This window comes from Eurosta solidaginis, chromosome 1, assembly GCF_040869045.1.
Source record: "Eurosta solidaginis isolate ZX-2024a chromosome 1, ASM4086904v1, whole genome shotgun sequence".
Lineage (NCBI taxonomy): Eukaryota > Metazoa > Arthropoda > Insecta > Diptera > Tephritidae > Eurosta > Eurosta solidaginis.
The window spans coordinates 196684712-196698752 of record NC_090319.1 but is presented as its reverse complement, the minus strand read 5'-3'; the positions used below and the strand labels follow the sequence as shown (position 1 = coordinate 196698752).

The window sequence follows — 14041 nt, the reverse complement described above, 5'->3', positions numbered from 1 at the left end:
GACATTTTTCTGTTCTAGTCTGTGGGCCTTTATGCCCTATGCCTGCTATAAGCAATGCTAGGCGTGAAGAGATATTTTAGTCCATATGTATATTTTAAAAGTTCGGAACTTTGCTGGCCCTCTTACACTTTTTATAATTTTCCATAAGAAACAATATTCATAGCTTTCTATATTAATTTTAAAGCAACGCTTCTAGCATCCACTCTGTCGTCAGTCTTAATTTAAAGATGATTTTTAAGACAAACAAACTTAAATTAGTGAAGCATGGATGATTTAAATTTTATTTTTAAAGTAGCATCAATTACAAATTTAAGATATATTTCTAATAACATTTTTTACGTACTTCTAAGTTTACCACATAGAATGGATCTTAGATTTGGTTTAGTTGTCGTGCTTCCGATTTCGGCGCAGATTTTTATATTAACTTTATAGTATAAAGTTTACTGTATAAAGTTTATACACACCACCATTTAAGTTTCTTCTGCATTGGGTAAACGCAGTTAAAATGTTTGACAGTAGGCGTCCCCTTCATCTACCTCCAAACAATACTGACCTTCACCTGAACTTTGTATAGATCGATGAGATTTATTATATGTCGTTTGATTACGAGAGCCATTGAAAGCACCTTGAGAGTAGTTTTTCTGCATATATAATAGATCTCTTAGAGTCTCGGAAAGTGACTTTTCATTAGTTTGATATGTATTGGTGATTTGAACAGCTTCAGCTAATTTTTTTAATGTTGGACTAGCTTTGCTGTCGACCTCTATTTGTAAACACCGCCATCCCATTTTGTCTGCATATTCCAATAATTCTGTAGTAAACTTTATTACCCTAGTAAATCCCTGTTGTTTAGTGTTATCAAGTAACCCAGCGAATAATATTCCCTTTAATTTTTCCACAGCAGTTTCTAAAAGGGTGCAATTATCAAACGACAATATTTGCTGCTCTAACTCATAATTATTAGAGCAATTTTTTTCTATCATTAAAGCTTTTGATAGTAAATCCATTATTTTTATTCCTAGGCTACCGAGATAGTCCTCTAAAGCAGTAAGTAGGCGAAGAACATGGACTAAAGTAGGTTTGCGGTCAGCCATATTATTTGTATTACTTAAATAATCGAGTTGAGTGCGATGCGAAATATCATCAAGATATGAACTTGTACTGTGAAAACCTTTATCAGGGCTTGGATGGTATCCTTTCTCTGCCTTTGGTAAATTTGACAAATTATATTCTGACAAACCCCCTAGTACTTCCATTTTCGATTCTTTGATCTCTTTTTCGAAAAGTTCCTCTAAGCGACAACGAAAATATCGAACCCAATCGGGTTGATAATCATATAATCTGTGATCGATTCCTTGTGAAATCAGCTGTTCCTTTCGTCGACGCCAAAACAAGTTCCATTCCTCGTCATAAAGAGGATGACTCTCCGGATTTTTGCGATACTCTTTGTAAATACGTTCGATTTCACTAGACGCTACTGCTATTTTGTCTCTGTAAAATGAGGGCACATTGGGTTTATTGTACACAAGCTGAAAAGGGTCTTTAATTTTTTTCGGCGATTGGCATCTTGTTTGGCTAGTGATGGGAGAATGTGAGCGTTTTCTTTTGCGAATATCAAAACTATCAATATTTCTTTTATTTGGATCGTAACATTTTTGATTCAAATACAATTTTCCATCTGTGTTTTCTGCGAACCTGGCATAGTTGTTATTTTGAGCCACATAATCTATATGATTCGATGTTATCTTTTTTATTTCCTCATTGCTAACAACGTGTGTGAATGACGGTCCGTATTGCTGACATGCATTGGGGTAGCTATATATATGTGCTATAACATCTGTTCTCATTTTGCTGAATATTGATGATAAAACTACGTAAGGAGTACTACGACCATGATGTTGCTCAATTGCACTAGCCAATTTTGACAAAATATAACTCATTGCATTGAAATAGTCAGTATACTTAACGTGCCCAATCATGTCTTTAAATTTCTCGATGGTGTTTGGATAATGTAATTCGCAATACTTAAGCCGATGATTATAACCACTAAGATGACCTTGCATACGATTTTGGTTGAGAATTATCTCGCATAGACTACACTCATAAATCGGACATTTATCTGTTGTTGTTTTCATTATTTTAACAACATATTCAACGCCTATGAGCCCTTCCACATTTTTGTTTTTTATTTGTATTTCCTTCTTTATAAGTTTAACCTTATTTGATATTTTTGTGTTACGTTTTAACATACTTTCGGAGTATTTTACCTGAACACGATCGGTTTTGTTCACGTCCACAGTATTTATAAGTGCGCTACTGATATCCGGTTTATATAGTAAATGATCCATGATATGCTTGGTTGTTTTATTTTTAATGTTAATTAAAAATGATTCGCCGTGGCCGTATATACAGTTTTTGTTAAGATATTTATAATTTAAACAGCGAACGCCCAAGCATGCTAATTGGGCCCTTTTATGAGCTAAACCTCGCAAATGATTGTCTACAGTTATGATTCCAAAACAAAACTTTGAACATAAAGCGCAGTAGAACTTAGTGGTTGCTGTTTTGTTCACTGTTATCATCCGCATCCATTTCCCTTTTTCAGCACTAAATTCAATATTCAACAGTTGCTTGAGTGGTAATTTAACATCTATCAACATGTCTTCTGGCTCACTTACTTCTTGGGTTAAAACGTTTTGGGCCGAAACTGCATTACAAGGAATCAGATTTGAATTATCTCTATTTTCGCAAATGTATTTCGACTTGGATATTGCTGTCTGATCTTGATCAGAAATAGTCTCAGGTTCTGTATTTCTTCCACATTCCTTACTAGGTGTGTAATAAGGATGATACAACCGCTCGACTTTTTTTAACGCTCGCTCATGGGAAACGCTTTTTAAGTGGTCGTCAACTACCTTGAGACCTAAGCTTTCATTACAGGCCAAACAGAGAAGTGAAGATATCTGACTTTGTTTATTAAGTGATGCTCGAAATAAGAAGTTCCAAGAGCCATTTATTTTTATTTGAGTCATAAGTAGCTCTTCTAGTACCAAATGTGGTAAGTAGTTTATGAATTCATTGTGGTCAAGGCGAAATAGATCCGACGCATAAAGTGCTGCTGTCATTTTTAAGATGTAGCTGCTTTTTGTCTAAAAGCTCAATACGGTATAAAGAAGCAAATCAAACGCGCGATTGGTTTTTGATATATAACTTTTTACTAAAACGGCAAAAAAAATTAAAATAAATGTAAATATTAGACTTTCGGCCATTAAAGTTTATTATGAACGGAGAGTAGATACATACATATAGAGATCGTAGCCACAAAAAACTTACATTATACATATATATAAGTTTAAATTATATTAGCATTTGATGATGAGGGCATAACCCTGTAAATAAAATATTGCCAGATTGAAATTTTCTGCTCGAAATTCAATTATCATACACAAAAAAAACATTACTTAATGTGATTTTGTATTTTGATCTTTGAAGAAAAAAACTTCGCATATTTTTATGTTTTCCACATGAAAACCAAAGCAAATTTTTCATTATTTTTAAAGCATTTAACCAGATGAAATTAATCTTAGGTCTAGGCACATGGTAAAAGTTGTATGGCATATCTGATATCGTGAGATGAGTACTGTGCCGCCCCCGAGATATTGTCATCTAGAGAAACACGGGCTCGTGCAATAAATGATCTACTATCCGGCCGTATGAAACAAAACCAAATCGATAGGTAGTTAAGGCTGTTTATCAGTTTTATTTCTACACTGCAACCACGTTGTACGCCTATGATGACGATCTGCAAATGGCTGATAGCTTACGTAAGACTAGTGCTTTTGAATTAAAATCTGACTTTATTTATAACAAATTATTTTAATAAAATTAATAATTTGGATTTGGAAATAATTTGGATTCCTAATAAGAGCGAAAAAGGGACCTGCACATAAAGCAGCAATTAGAAATATTATATAAGCTATTTCCATTACGATATGCGATTGTTGGCAACCCTGGCAAACAAAAATCTTCATTAAGTGTTTGCATTTTGAAGTGAAAAGACGTTCTTCATACCAGTGAGTAAAAAATAAAACAAGAGAAGTAATGGCGGATATTTTGTTCAAAACACTTAGCGAGTGGAAATTGGACACGTTATTTGGGCATTTAAATTGCAAGTAAATATATTTAAAATAAAGCCTAAACAAAAAATGCATAAATGTAAATAGTTTGAGCAATGTATTTCAAGAAACAAATATTTTATGCAGTGCTAAAAGAATTTTGCATTTAATTTGTGTTTCAAATTTTGGAAAATATTTATAAGCAAGTAAGCACTTTGAGGTGTAAACCTTACATTTATGCTTTTTTATACTAATCGCCATGCACATATTCCAATAATTCAATGTTTTTACAGTTTTTGGAATTAGTGATCAAAAAACGCTGTTATATTTGACAGAAAGCGACATTGAGAAAATATTGAGAGACCGCTTTAGCACAAAATTTAAATTTCAATCGAAATTGAAACAGTTGCAGAAACAAAACGTAATATTTGGAAGCATGGCGACTTTATAGCAAATTGTTTTATACATAATTAACATTTTTAGGAAACCTGCGAGATAAAGGATATACTTGTACGTATAGAAACCCAGCTCCGGAAGATTTTAGAGGCTACTACTTCACCTGCTCCAAGGAAATTTAAATTAGGGTCCGCTGATTTTGTAAGTATACAATTTGAATACGTGAAATTGTACTTTTAAATGAATTTATGCTTTTTGATTGATTTGGCAAGTTATTTATTTTCCAAGACTGAAAGTTTAAAAAAGCACTTCCTTGAAGAAACGAATCCTTCGATGTTAACGCCAAGAGACAGAGCAAACATTATTGTAAACGCTGTTGAATTTTACACTTCTAAATCTAAACTAATGCGAGAACGAGATTTTCTGTGCGTGGCAAATCAGATTTGTGCCAAATTCGCTGGAGAATTAGTGGTAATGTAGCATTATGCGTCATGCCCACCTATGCAATACATTTGCGGCATTACGCACCATGAACTTCTATGCCAATACATTTTAGTAATAGCATAATCATATTACAATATTATGCGACATAAATTACATGGACCTAACACAGCGGTTCGGTAACATCAATGGAATGCCGAATATGAAACCAGTTCACACCTAAGAAACTCTGCTTAGTCACACACTCCGGTCAATACACTGCCGATCGTCAATGTTAGTTTATCACCAAAATATTTACATACAACCAATAATGTGAATTAACCAAATATTCACATACAAACATTTTACATGAATATCAGTCTGCTGACTTTGCATACAAATCTACATGTATGCATAGTATTAATACAAATCTACATGTATGCATACCACTATTGCAAATGTACATATTTTTAGTTTGTTAGTATTAGGATAATTATTAATGTGTAGGTTAAGAAATTATCTATAAAAGAGAAAGAAATTTTTTCAATAAAATCAATTATTGTCAGACATTGAAGCTGAAACCTTTCGTCTCATTAATTTTAACTTTTCAGTAAGCTAACCGTTATGGTGGTGAATTATGTTAATGAAATTTAGTGCCATGTGCACAAAGGTGATGCAGTCCATTTTTGATAGTGATCACTTCAAAATTGTTTTGAAATTTCAAATAATCGCTTTGAAAAAAGGCGTTTACACGTTTTGTGAATATTTATTTATTTTATTTATATAAAGTCGACAACAAACGTAAAATGGTCGACTATTTGATAAAAATACACATATATATGTATACAGTTCAAAAGCTAAAATTTAATTATATCAAAATTTCAACAATGTTGTAGTAGAACGAGTCATATATATTATTTCTAATTGCTGCTTTTTTTCGCTCTTATTTGGAATACAAATCTATAAATAAGGTTTTGGTTGTAAGGATGAAGATTCGGGATATTAGCGAGCTTTGGGCAATTTTGGTGATAGTGTTTTTGTTTAGCTATATTTTATTAAAATAATTTGTTAAAAATAAACGATTGTGAGTACACAAAGAAATCTACTTGTACTATGGCACTATTGTGAATATTTGCACTGCATTACCGGCAGTTGCTACCATACGCCAGATGGCAGCGCAAGCTGAAGTTTTAATTGATTGATAGAGCAGCTGATTTCTGTTGATATTTGATGAGATACTTTTATATTGGCTGCACAAGATGCGCACGGGTCCGCCTCGTAATATATATATAAATACAATTAAATTTCTGAATATATAGCTAGAAATAAAAGAAAATCGTATGCAGGCTGAATGCATCAAATTCAGCTCAGCAAGCATTTGGAATGCGCAGGGTTCCGATCGGCTTCCTGTGGGAATGCAAACAACATTCCAATCTGTATGTCGTCGGAATGCGGCAGAACTCTGATAGTATAGTGTTGCATGCCATCACAATGCATAAAAAAGTAAGTTGTTGGAATGCACGCGATTCCGGTCAGTATCTAGCGAGAAATCATGTTTTAAACGTTGTTGCAATGCACCAGATTCCAATCAACACAGTTCTGTCTTGTTTCTTTTTAATGTTCCAGGTTGAATGGTCAATGTATCCAACCCATCCTTATACGATATCGTGTCTGGGTTTTATACGGGACAAATAACGCCGGCGTGTAAAAAAAAATACAAGTCATTGTAGTGCGAACACCAAATAAGAAAAGGATTACTTTTAGCAAAGTTTCGACGACAAAGGGGTAAATCAAAAGGTACATAGTTTCGGGATGCTCTAGGAGGGACAGCAAAATTCAATCGGCTTAGAAGGTCAGCGGAATCAATTTAATCATTGTTATTTAACCAACTCATTATTATTTTTCTATACTCATTAAATCTTAAAGCAATTACAATTACAGGAGGTTTATTACAATAAGAACAACAGATATCCTAGTGGAAAATTGTACCATTTTTATAAAAATTCAGTTGCACGTTTGCGTAATTAAAGTATTGTTTCGGCGAAAAGAAATTCTTTTCAATCACACTTATTTACCAGAAGACATCGAACCGATTCCAAGCTCGTCAGTTGATGCCTTAGAGGAACACAAGGAATGGCTCCGATATTTTTGTCAACCGTGGGAGGAGTTTCAAAGACGTTGTGTAGAAACCTCAGAACAAAACAAAACATCCTTACAAAAAGTAAAAACAAACCAATTAACGACTTACTTTTGGAGTGGCCTGCCTACAAAAAAGACGGAAAAGCTTTGGTAAGTGCACCCCGTCGCTATTATACAAACAAACATACTAGCTTGTTTAGAAAAATAAATATTGCAATATTCAAATGTAAACCACTACACAAATGTCGTTTACCAAATGGTAAATCGGCATTCAAACCTCATATTTTATGAAATAGGTAAAATGATTCATTAAAATTACACAAATTTCGTTTACCAAATGGTAAATCGGCATTCAAACCTCATACTTTATGAAATAGGTAAAATGATTCATTAAAATTACTTAAGTAAACATTAATTTTTAAGCATGTCTCTATATATCTTCATGTAACTCATATTACTTTAAAAACGAATTCACTTTTAAACAAAAAAATTTCAATCAAATCTGTACCAGCCCAATTGGGTATAAATATATTTCTGTGCTTTATTAGGAAAAGGGTTTACTGAGTTTAGGAAAAAATTTGTTTGATTATTTCAGTCAACATTAAGGAAATATTTACTTCATTTTAGGTGAAAAAGTTTTCTTACTTCAAGAAAGGTCGTTCTTATAACTGATATTTTACCAAGCAAAAACTTGAGTAACTTGAGTATACATTTTCTTATTTTTGCAGCAAGAAAATATGTACTTAAATTAAGGAAACAATTCTTAACTATTTAAGTGGTTATCAAGACGGAAATAAGTAAATATTTTCTTGTTAATTGAAAAATTCAAAAAGTCCCATATTTTCTTAATAACAAGAAATTGTTTTCCATGTTGAAAAACAAACCTAGTTTTACTTGTTTCTGCTTTGGTTTAAGTAAAAAATTCTCTCCGTATAGTTCCCAATTACGACTTCATATGCTACTCCTCCCAGGACCTGTTCCTTTCCAAATCTTTGAGCTACAATTTGAGAAGACCGCATCACTTAATAGCTGGAATTTAAACGGTAAAGTCGCCGGACTACTTGTAGCATGAAGGGATCGGCAGCCGAAATTTTGCAGACGATTTCCGAAGAAAAGCGGAGCAACTACGAAACATTGATGGGCGCTAGAGAGGCGATGGTATGAGTGATCTCTCCAGTGGCAGTACGCTTTCCACAGATGAAGCATTTGACAGCACCATCTCACAGTGGCGCCTTTTGAGTTTTTTCTTTGCAAAAATCATCTTTTGAACCAATGAAGATATTTTAAAAATTTAAAATGCAAATGAAAGCTAATTATTTGAAGTTTTATTGTGTGAAAGCTCAGAATGTCACAGATAGAGGGTGCTTCAAAAAAATTTAGAAAAATGCAAAAATGTTTTTAGTAAAAAATAAAAAAATTTAAATGAGATTTGTCTTAGAATGACGTATTTAAGCATTAAATAAGATAAACTAATGATTTTCATAAGATAGCGTAGCACTGCCCACTTATGATAAAAAGTTGTATCTAAGTAGTCACGTAATCAATAACTACCAAAATCGATAGGCGTATTGTTCCTTTTAAATGGCAATACTCTTATAAAACTCAAATGTCCGTTTTTGGAGCCACAATAACAAGGTGCTTCAAAATTCATCGTAAAATTTTGCATGTTTTTTTTTTTTTTTTTTAATTTACAAGCTAACTATGTATTTTATTAACTAAAAGTTATTGAAAGTGGTTCAATGAAATTTTATTTGAGCTAAAGATTAAACAGCCAACGAATTTTGGAAAAGAGGAGTGACACTGCCCATTTATGCTAAAAAGTTTGATCTTAGTAACCGCTTTACCAATTTGTACCAAACTCGACAGACATATTGATTTCTATAAAAATTTAATACTCGTTTGAAGGCGAAATGCCTAAGCTTTAAAATAAATTTGATAAACTTTAGAGAAATGCAATAAACTTATTTATAAATTACTAAATTAATTAATTCTTTTATTTGAAATAAAAAATTAACTTGTACATATATATCTTATTATCCAATAAAGTAACAAAATTGATTACTAAACTCTTTTTCATTGTTTTGATAAGAAGTGAGAAACTTATTTTATCTTAACATAGTCATCGTCACTGGAACATATATCTAACAATGCAACCATTTCTGAGCTATACGCATCTGTAAGATCTTTTTGTGTTCTTACATACCTCATAGATGATATGACTGGATCAGAAGAGATAGCTAACATGTTGAAAAGGTATTCGTTTTGTCTATCTCGTGATACTTTGCAGGTGTTCATACATCTATATCTTTTGTAGTCTTCGTTCTTAGATTCTTGAGCTTCTTCAGACAATTCTCCTAATGGTAAGCACTGGTACTCTATTAAATCTTTTCCATGTGCTAAAATTTTATGTACAGTTGTTGTAAGTTTCTTCTCAGGATACTTTTGATGAAGCAACTTTGTAGTTTTAGATGCATATTCACCAAATTTGGGTCCATTAACTGGTTCATGGCAGTTTAAAATATTTAAAATTACTCCCAATCTTTTCACAATATCTCTATCAACTCCTGTCATCGTTTTCAAAAAATCTTCTTGAGGAGTTACCATCATTTGTATTTCCGTATCCATACTTTGGACAGTCAAATCTAAGGCCAATCTCTTTATAGAATGCATCCTGAATTATTTTTTTTCTCCTGTTTTGTTTCTCCTTACATATTGTATTGTCATCGAAAACTTCTCCTTGTTGTGGTAGTGTATAAGCCAGCTTCAAAACAAATTCCATACATCTTATCCTAGCATGCAAAGGAGATATTCCATACTCATAATTCTGTTCGTCAGTTATTGAATCATCAAGATTTTCAAAGTGCTTTTGGCTATTCTTACAAATTGGACATTTCATTGTAGATGTCGTATTTTTTATTAAGTTCAAAACTTTTCCATCGACCATTCTTAGAAGAAAATCATGCTTTATTGTATTGACATTCCCCTCTTCAATTTAAATTATTGTTGGTTCTAATTTGGCAATTTGATTTTTTATATCACTCACTGTAGCTTTTATGAGTTCCGAAGACTCCTTCTCGTATTTAAATAATATCGGGCGGTACAATATAGTTGATGGCGGACGTGGGTTTTTGCAATATTCTGAAGCTTCATCTTTTAGTCGTAATGCAACAATAGAAGCCATAAACATATTAATATCTGTAATTGTTTCATCGTCTACATTTATTCTTTGTTTATATGCGCTTTGTCCTGATGATCGATCACAGCCCCACTTAGTTATCAATGCTAGCTCCTTTGGCAGTGATTTCAACTTTTCTTCAGTAAAACTTTGAAGGAGTCGTGTAGACGTATGATCCATTAGGTTTTGTAACTCAATTTCAGCTGATACTTCGGTTATTTTGGGACTTAGAGGAACTGCTTCTTTCTTGGCTTGAGTAATTTTTTTGTATCCAGGTAAAATATCGGCATTACGTTGCAATAATGACTTACGCAATATAATATATTTTTTCTTCGTTAAACCGAGATCTATAAACAGCGCCAAAGACTCTTCAGGAGTGTATCTCCTAGGTGGCACATTTGGGGGTGTGGGAATGCTGTTTTTGATCCTCATCAGTCGCACTGGACTTGCTACAGCAACTGCTTGTGTTATATGAGACTTCACGTTTTCTTCGTCTTTTTTATATTTAATAGCCAGTGCTTCTGAAAGATGAGTCGTGGCCATAGCTTTTGTGGTATCAGACAGCTTCCTTTTCCTTGTGTAGGTAGAACACTCTTCTATGGGTTTTGTTGGTCTCTCTCTAGTTGGATTGGTTGACGTGCTAGGCGTTTCTTCGTCCAAAAAAGTTTTGTCAGCTAGCCACTTTCCATGCTTACTTAGAAATTTTGAATTGTTACGATAGACGTCCTTCCAGTTTCTTTCTATCATAATGTATTGTAAACCAATTTTTTCTTCCAGGCCTTCCTTTTCTTTAATGCTTGTTTCACTCGCTAATTCTCTCATAATAGCCTCAACGAAGTCCCGTCTTGACTTTGTAGATTTAAACACCGCAAATAGTTTCGAGTTTTTTAGATACATATTAGAATTGGCTTCGAGTGTATCTGACTAAATATTAAACTGTGAACTATATTTAAAAATACTATTCACTTTATTTAAGTAAACAGAATACTTAGTTCCTTAATCTCCAAAAGACGAATGATAATGTGCATTGTATGATGGATAGCTTTATATACCTACTCAAATTATTAAAATGAATTTCAGGTATACAATTCGTAACTAAAAAAAATTATTGTTGTAACAAGTTCCAATAACAAAAACGACCTTACGGCCGTACTGAATTATATATACCTGCTCAGGCGCGTATTTATGCCCAAGGTTGTTTAACTTTATTTGATGTAAAAATTGAAGTTGCAGCTGGACGCAGGTAGACTTTATGAATTTAGGTAACTGAATATGTCACAAATAACTACTGTTAATTTGACGGAGCACATATTTTAACATTTTTTTTTTCATCAAAGTTTTAAAAAGGGCCTAAAAATAGGCATTTCGAAAAACAGGTATATCCGCCAACTTTTACCAAAAAAAAAAAAATTTTTTTTTTTGTTTCAATCCTAAATTAAATTATCATCAATTGCTATACAAGAAACGACAACCGGCCGCCTTATTTACTCACAAAACCATTTTAAATACAACGAAAAAGAAGAAAAATTTCGATGAGCTTTGCATGCAGGTGTACTCAAAATTTAGACTCTTTCCTGAGTCAGTGGATGGGATACCGTTTCAGCAAATGTTGGTTTAGGGTTTGCATATGTAGCTCCCTTTGTTTCGGTATCCCATATTCAATTTATAAACTTTGAATTTTTCCTTTTTTGTGTATTCCACGGGTGCATCCGTATTCGCCAGAAGAGCTAGCCTTTCGATATCCAACGGAAAATGCTGCAGTCTCATTAGATTTCTGGTAGTGGTTTCGCAATTCTATTTGGTGCATCTGCTTCATTTGTTCGCTTCCGTATCGCCACTCTAGCGCCCATCAATTTTTTTTCGCTCTTCTTCGGTAATCGTCTGTAAAATTTCGGCTGCCGACCCCTTCAATGCTACAAATAGTGCCGCGACTTTTCCGTCTACATTCCAGCTATTAAGTGCTGCGGTCTTCCCAAATTGTAGCTCAGAGACCTGGAAAGGAACGGAACCTTCAAAGGATAGACTTTTAACCTTTGCATTACTGGCTGAAGCAGCGTCTCCTGTTTACGACCTCTTAAACTCATACACGAGGTATTTGGTGTCAAGAGAATGTGTACAAAACAGCAGGCCGTCAATTTCTATTTCACTGTGTGCTTTACATTTGCTCTTATTTTGGATTGTTAATGACATGGCATGGAACTAACAAACGTTGCTGTCACCTCCGGTAAAATTTTCTGCCATTACACCAAAACCGCGGCTCTGAGCATGTCTTACTGCTACTGGCCCTTCTTCGGATTTTTCTTTAGGTTTTCCCATATATGCTCGATGGGTTGAGGTGCAGTGATGCCGGGAGGTGATCTAACTGCTTGGGACGTGATATAGCATCCGTTGTTTGATAAAGTTCGCAGTGTGTTCGCGAATATTGTCCTGCTAAAACACCCATGATTGATCCACACCCAATTTTTCGGCACCAAGTATTCTTCTACATGTTCAGATGGTCTTATTTATTCATGGAACTTTCTATGAAAATCAAATCGCAGGTTTTATTGTAAACAGATGTAATTCAAAATCTAAATTTGATGGGAAAACCCAGTTTTTTCATACAGCTACGTTCCAAAAATGAAATTTAAGGACCATAGGTACGGTGACCATCCCTTCTGTTTTTGGCAGAACATATCTGTTTTTAACGCGCTTGTTCTGCGTAGTTTTTTTACGGACGGAAATAACAAAAATGTTCTGTTTTTCGTAAATGTTGTGTATTTTGTTCTGCTTTCATGAACTATACAAAACATATATTTTTGTGGCGGCAACCCTTTTATCAAATTAAGTTGTTAATTAGTAATTTATTAATTAGTAAAACAAGATGGTTAACTTTGAAGCCAGCAATTGAACGAATTTTAAAACTTTTCGAGCCACTAAAAAATATTTCTTAGAACTATCTCACTGTCCAAGCATTCTAAAAGCATTCCTTGCAAATCCTACCTCATAAATGTGGCTTTTGTTTACACATTGCCAAGCATCTCTTTTCCATAATTACATTACTCAAATTGAATCACAGAATATTTGTATGGTTGAAGTGTCTTTACTTATAAAAGAACTTAAATTAAAAAACACAGAACGCAGGAATGCAATTTTTTTACCACTCATGGTGAAGCAAATAATTTCAGAGTTTGAGAACACAGGACCTGTAAATGTAAATAAAATTAAAGATCATATTAAACAGTTTTATATTAATTGCACTGAATATTTAAATCAGTGGGATAATGCATTTAAGGAGGTTGAAGTGATGGCATGGGCACTTATGCGTAAACTTCCTTCTTGGCAAGATGTTGAAAGAAATTTGAGTTTTATTATGGAAAAGAGAAGTCAAATTAAAATTAATGACAGCGAATTATTTGATGAGTTCAATTGCGTCAAAACTTTTGTCACTCAAAGTAAACTAAAAGAATGGACGGACGGAGGAAAGTTAGTTGACAGTAAATGGGTTGAAATATTTCAACATTTTATGAAAAATTCTATACCTTTTAAAAATATTTTGAAAATAGTTGAATTTCACTTGTGTTTACCGGGGTCAAATGCTCCCACTGAAAGAATATTTTCTATACTAAACAATATATGGACTGACGAAAAAAACGAAATGAAAATTGAGACTCTTAAAGCTATTTTAATATCTAGATGCAACTATGAACTTAGTTGCTTAGAATTTAAGGAATATTTACAAAACGAGGAAAATATAATTAAACAAATTTATGCTTCAGAAAAATACAAGTGATTTGCATTTTATGCACTTTAGTTA

General features: G+C 33.3%; 1 protein-coding gene across 4 annotated transcripts in view; it reads right to left on the bottom strand.

Moving 5' to 3' along the window:
* The window catches only part of LOC137236976 (uncharacterized), a 225855-nt gene that overhangs the window by 112496 nt on the left and 99318 nt on the right, over window positions 1-14041 (bottom strand). Inside the window, exons 2-3 of one of the 4 annotated variants that reach the window (XM_067760083.1) lie at window positions 13386-13430; window positions 255-3217 (exon numbers count right to left, since the gene is read on the bottom strand). The exons of 1 other annotated variant lie outside the window; for it this stretch is intronic. In XM_067760083.1, coding sequence (XP_067616184.1) covers window positions 501-3125 — 2625 coding nt within the window. In that variant the 5' untranslated portion in view covers window positions 3126-3217; window positions 13386-13430 and the 3' untranslated portion in view covers window positions 255-500. Of the gene's footprint in view, window positions 1-254; window positions 3218-13385; window positions 13431-14041 lie in introns of those variants that run through there. 2 more of the 4 variants (XM_067760085.1, XM_067760082.1) reach the window with 2 other exon arrangements.